General features: G+C 36.3%; 1 protein-coding gene across 1 annotated transcript; it reads right to left on the reverse strand.

The window, feature by feature from the left end:
- Positions 1–1,767: 1,767 nt before the first annotated feature.
- On the reverse strand, positions 1,768–3,827 carry LOC118486413 (glutamic acid-rich protein-like). Its single transcript, XM_035982848.1, has 4 exons — positions 3,555–3,827; positions 2,798–3,494; positions 2,319–2,747; positions 1,768–2,252 (listed from the first exon to the last, which is right to left on the reverse strand). The coding sequence occupies exons 1-4, from the start codon at positions 3,825–3,827 to the stop codon at positions 1,768–1,770; spliced, it is 1,884 nt and encodes a 627-aa protein (XP_035838741.1).
- Positions 3,828–6,722: the final 2,895 nt, after the last annotated feature.

Here is a 6,722-nt window from a genome sequence, read left to right on the forward strand (position 1 = left end):
TCAGATAATACTTGCTGCATTTGCTTGAAACATAGCAAAAAGCCCTCAGCTGATTAGACAATAAAATTGATAATCTGCTGTTGAAATGCTAAAAGATCATCTAAAGGGGACACACCGAAAAGTCGAAGCTGATATCTCTCTACGCATACGGAAGTATCGACCTGAGATCCCTCGGCCCTCGCATACCCCTTAAATTATATACAGATATCATTTGTAGTATATTCACCTGTAAGACTGAATATTAGAATCTGGATACGGGAGTATATTCAAGTAGTGAGACACACGAATAAGTCAGTATCTAAGACATTAATATCGTATCTCGGATCAGTTGAACTTTGTGTGAAAATTCTAGTGAACTGATATATTGACAATCTAGGTAAATTGTTTTGAACTGAAAATGTAATCAAGCTTAACGGTGTTAGTGACATGTCTCATAAACTGATACGATACTCTCACACGAACTCACAAAAATATTGTTTGTAAATATTTCTTTACTGCATTTCATGTCTCTTTATTTCAAAATCCAAAAAGATTTTCAGTGTGTTTTAGCATAAAATTTTGAAAACTCAAAAAGATTTTCGACAACTGGTATTGAAAAGCAGATTTTCAAAACTCCGAGTGCTAAACATGATGAGAAATATTTGAGGGGGAGTGTATGTTAGGAATTAAATATTTTCATAATCCTACCTTAAAGTGGTTCATCAGATTGGAAAGTCATTTTGTTTTTGAGAAGTGAGTCGGAGTTAGTACATGTGTTTATGTTTGAAATATGTATGTGAGAGAAATTTACTTTGAGGTAGAGCTTTTGCAGGATAAGATGAGAAGTTGTTAAACGGAAAACCAGCAACGATCCTAAAGCTGATGATGCTGATGATCTGAAGAGATGCCAGCATATCGCAAGGGGGAGTCTGAAGACCTGCAAGAAAAGACTGAGAGTGAAGCCCAGAGACAGATCAAGACTGAGGATGTGAAGACTCGACACTTAAAGACTCGTCAACATCTGAGGGGGAGTCTGTTAGTACACTGCATCTGTCGACTTCGTCTTGTATAGTGTCTTAGTCTTAGAATGTTAAATTAGGGCGAATTGTACGAGGTTTCACTTATGTGTACATGTCGTTCAAGGGAAACCTTATGTGAGGTTCCACTTCAATGTACATGACATTCAAGGGAAACATTATGAGAGGTTTAGCTTCAACGTACATGTCCGTTCAAGGGAAACCTTATGAGAGGTTTAGCTTCAATGTACATGTCCATTCAAGGGAAACCTCCAACACTATAAATACCCTTGAAGGGAAACCATTTGTAAGATTCTTGAATTCCATACCGAGGTGGGTGTGAGAATCGATTGTAAACGCTGTCAAATCAATCAAAAAAGAGAATTAAGAGAATATCTAGCTATTTCTACGTCAGGTACTTGTTTTCCGCACCTATATCTGATCAAACTCCTCTGATTGACTCATTCAGGTCAGAATCCGATCCTACAATCATACAAACGTTCAAAGTATTGTACACCGCATTCTCTTCTAATAGCATATGCATTAACTTGAGGTAGAAATCCCCGGCTAATGATATCTCCCAACGAAACATCTCTATCTCTTTGATAAAACTTCAATGGATGTTTAAACTTTCTTTCATTACTTTTCTTGAACCACTTCTTGCGTTCTTCCTTTTCTGGATCTTTTGTCGTTCCATCAAAGTTTTTATCTTTCAGAATCTCAGCAACTTTCCTCCTGAGTTCATCCCTGTTCTCTTCACTAAAGAACTCCATCAGAGTTGGAAATTCAGAAGTTCTTCATTCACATTTTCTTCATCAAAACAATCTTCAACCTCAACCCTATCATATACATTTGCATCTTCAACATACTTATGTTCATACTCAGGTTGATGATTGATGTCAAACGTGTTCAACTCTTCCTCAAAATCAAACTTCAATTCATCTTCATTCACATTAAACATCTTCAGAACTTCATCCAATGTATATGTATGCCTGATTTCTCCCTCTTCTACATCAGGCACAATACGGAGAATCAGCTTTTCAACTTCATTCACATTCTCCCCCTCTCCATCAGCATCCTTTGAGACTTCATTTGCATCATCATTCATATAGTCATCAACATTCCTTTCATTTGATGCTTCAGTCACTTTAACTCCAGTACCACCCTGATTGTCATCATCATCATTATCATCGTCATCACTGTGACTGCTAGCATAGAATACTTTTTCTTCATCATCATCTTCTTCGTCATCATCCTCTACATCGTCATCCTCTTCGTCATCATCCTCTTCGTCATCATCCTCTTCTTCCTCATCATCATTACCAAGATCTTCAAGTAACACATCTTCATCAAAGATAGCTGATATAGTAGATATAGGAAAAGGATTATGAATAGGAGACTCAGGATCAGTAGATAAAACTATTGATCTTTCAGCATTCACAGAACTTTCAACACTTTTTCCTTTGTCTTTCATTTGAGCATCAATCTCTGCTTGACGCTTTGCTCTAACTTCTTCAACCTCTATCTCCTCAAACCTTTGCTCTATAGACTTCCCGAGCATGTTTTCAAGAACTTTATTTATCATATACAGCTCATGCTCTTTCATCGCCTTGGCAGCCTCAAGTTCTTTGTTTTTCAACTCACGGTACTTGTTTTGTTCGTCTCTGCGTGCCTTTTCTTCCTCTAGCTCTGCCACTTTCACTTTCAAAATATCTATTTCAGTCTGATCTGCTTCTATTTCTTCAGCAATGACTTGTTATCAGACGCAACTTTCTTAACACGCATCTCAAGAATTTTATCACGATCTGCTAATCTCTTGTTTTCAACCAACACTGCATCAACTTTCTTTTCTACATTCTTAACTTGTACATCACTTGCGAAGTTGAAATCTCCAATTTCTTCAAGAGAAATACCTTCTGTTGGAATATTTGGAAAATATTTGTAGCCAGATGAACCAGGTGTGGTTTGAACATGCGGTTGTGAAGGTGGTGGTGTTTGAAATATTTGTTGTGAAACAAGTAAAGGTTGTTCTTGTGATGGTGTAGCAGTATGAATATGTGGTGGTGAAAGATGTGGTGGTGAGAGATGTAATGGTGATGGTTGTCTAGGAGGTGATTGGTGAAGTGGTAAATGTATTGGTGATTGATGTGGTGTAGGTTCAGGTGGTGGTGATAGTGGTTTACTGGGTTCTTGGGTAGGTTTCTTTTTCAGCAAAATCTTCAACGGCTTTTTCATCTTTGGAGTAACAACTTTCTTTCTTGCACCAGCTTTCTTTTTTCCACCAGACGGAGGCGTTTGAGACTCTATTACTTCCCCAGGTGAAGGAACATACACCTCATCCTCGTTCTCCTGTCTTTTCCTTTTTCTCAGCTGTTTTTCTTTAGCAATCTCAGGTTGAATTCTCCTTTCACGCTCTATCTCATCAATTTCTTCATCAGATGAACTTGAAGAGTCTTTGTCACCATCGTCACCTTCTTTCTCACCAGTTGCCTTTTCTATCTGAGCATTAAATTCATTAATACCTTACAATAATCTTTTAGAATCAGGAGACAAACAAACATCAACTCCCACATTCACTTTAGTTTCAGCTTCAGCTACATTTTCAGCTTTCATTTCTACTTCAAGTTCTTCTTCATCCAGTTCATCAACAAGCAAACTCTTAGCAACTTTCTTTTGACGCTTTTTGGGTTGAGAAGAGGAACCCTCTTTTATTTGAGCTTTAGGAGTAGCTTTCCTGCACCTCTTTTTCTGTTCTTTTACGAACCAATCATTTCGAGTTCCTTTGAATTCTTCAAGTATTTTTAATTCATCTGCATAACCAGCTTCTTTCATGTCTTCATCATTTCTTCAGTTCTGATGATTAACAGGATCTGGATCAACATAATTCTTATCCTTGATGAAGCCAAAAAATTCAGCTTTCTTCTTTGGCTCAGGATGATTTGGATGATATCTGGCTAATTGTTTCAAAGAATCATTACTCATGTGAGATTGCACCAACAGATCATTGTTTTCATCTCTTTAAAGGTCAAGATATGCATGATCTATCATCATTTGAACAAATCTTGGATACACCCAAGTCTTACTCTTTGACGTAATGTTCTCAGCCATATAATGAAACATGATGTCTGAAAAGTTATATATTTTTTTCAATACAAGAGTTGTCACCATATTCATTTGATAGTCTCTCATAGCATCATAACCTCCCTTGCAATAACTTAGAGCCTGCAGTACCGAATGAAGTAGAAACTTGTAAGGCTTTGTAAACTTTGACTTCAAGTAATTAGCACTGTTTAGAGCACCATCATAACCCATCCACAACATACAGCCTTTGACCATCCTTTCAGGGAATTTCGTCGGAGAATTTTCATCATCAGGAAAATTCAATACTTCACGTACAAGTGAATCTGAAATAATAATCGGTTTCTTTTCATCATTTTGCTTAACAATCGAATTAATCACTTTGCTTTTTTCATCATATGTTGCACGCTTCAAAAAACATTTGATATGAGATTTGAACACCAGATGTTGATTAGTCAACGCTTTTTGAATTGGCAATCTCCTCATAAACTCGAGAATACTCCTGAAATCAGACAACTTTGAAATCTTTTTCTCATCAAAATCACAACAACTGTTGTGCAATGGATCAAAAAGCACGTTCGAAGCCTGAAAATCAACACAATACAAATAAATCAACACTTTGAAAAATTTCATCATCAAACATCATTCAAGCGAAATCACTTAAATAAAACAACATTTCAAGCGAAATAACATAAGTCAGTTTGAAGCGAAATCATCTAATTCAGTTTGAAGCAAACAACTATTTGAAGCGGAATCACATGATGTCGAATGTAAACATTTTCAAGCGGAATCACATAATTCAAGCGAAATCATGATAAAATCTTCAAAACCATTCTGATGATGAAATCAAACAACTGGGTTTGTTCATCAGTGAATTCCGACTACATGAGTGTGTTTTAATTTCATTTTTACCTACTCAAACGTTCCTAATCTAAATCTGTTCATCGTTATTCAAGCGAAAACATCATGTTTGGTTCAATCAAAACCCTACAACAGTTCTACAACACATTCTGACCATACACATATGATTTATGTTCATTTTAAGTCAATATTAAACCCTAGATCTATATTTTGAGTTATGTTCATCTCCGATAATAAAAAACAAACAAGATCTGGGTCAAATTGGCCAGATTTCTCACCTTTCCTATGTTTATAGTTGTGTCAACCAACTAAAAACAAGAAATATTACAACACACGAGCAGTATAACGACTGTAATTCGAAGATATTGAGATTTCGCTCGAAATCATCTAAAACAGGACTTTAAAGGACTTTGAAGCGGAAACAGAACAATGAATGGTTCAAGCGGAATCAGATGGCTATTTATAGGCCACCTGATTTCGCTTGAAATGGACATCAATGCAATTTCAACCGAAACCATGTTTTACAAGCGGAATCACCAATTTTAGGTGAAAACATTTTTTCAAGCGGAATTAGACTTAAAGTTTCAAATTTTTAACTTTTTTTCAATTTTTACCCACACACCCAGTTAACCAAGTCCAGTTAATGACCTTGGTCAAATGTTTAGTTTACCAAGTCCAAGTTAATGACCTTGGTTGACCAGTTTATGAAGTTTGTTGACTTTCTGAAACTGAAATTAGTTCAAATTAATGAACTTTTGAACTTTTCAAATTTTCAAACACATACCAGTCCTTTTTCAGAATCTTCTGCTTACCCAACCCTCATGTTTCAGACATGTTCTGCACATAAGACTTTGATCATCTGATCCCCAATGTCCGTTGTCGAAAATAAGATGAAAATAAAAATCTTTTTGGATTTTAGAATATGATAAGCAGAGATCTGTACACACAATATTTTTGTGAGCGTGTTAGGGGATCATATCTGCTTCTGACAAGACACAAGTGCCGTTAAGCTTAGATTTCATACTCAGCATTAAATAGTTCGCTTAGATTGTCGATATACTGATCCGCTTAAATTTTCACACAATTTTCAATCTATTTTCAATCTGTACGGGATACGGATTTAGTGTTTTAAGATCTTAACTTTTACATGTGTCCCACCTCAGTATATACTCCCATATCCAGATCCCAATATTCAGTCTTACAGGTGAGTATACCTAGATGATATCTGTAATGGGGTGAATGCGAGGCCGTGAGAGCTCAGGTCAGAACTTCTGTTCAGCAGAGAGATGACGGCTCGACTTTTGGTGGGTTCCATTTAGGGAATCTTTTTTACAACAGCACATGATTAGCATTTTGCAATGTGTTATCAATTTTTATGCTGAGGGGAAACTTTACGAGTAAAGCATGCGTAAAGTATTATACGGGGACTAGGCCATTGCTTCCGCAAAATCAGAAGTCCCGGGATAATACCCCAGATATCACTAAGTATAAAGATCTAGTATCTCAGAAAGAGGGACTCTTCAAATAAGATTTTGGGGGTTACCCATATATCCTGGAGATGTTCCCCACGTAAAAGCAAGTAATTATTTATGTTTATATCCCAAACAAATCTACTAATTTTGTAAAAACCTATCGGCACTTCATTAGCGAGACTGCTTAACACATATTAAACATTACATTTCTTTAGCGTACTGCATCTGTCTAGCTGATGTAGTACCATTTCCCCTATTATACACAAACTCTTTTTCAGTTTTTCTAATGTTTTTGCATTTTTCAAATTTTATCATG

This window comes from Helianthus annuus, chromosome 14 (assembly GCF_002127325.2).
Source record: "Helianthus annuus cultivar XRQ/B chromosome 14, HanXRQr2.0-SUNRISE, whole genome shotgun sequence".
In the NCBI taxonomy this organism is placed as follows: domain Eukaryota; kingdom Viridiplantae; phylum Streptophyta; class Magnoliopsida; order Asterales; family Asteraceae; genus Helianthus; species Helianthus annuus.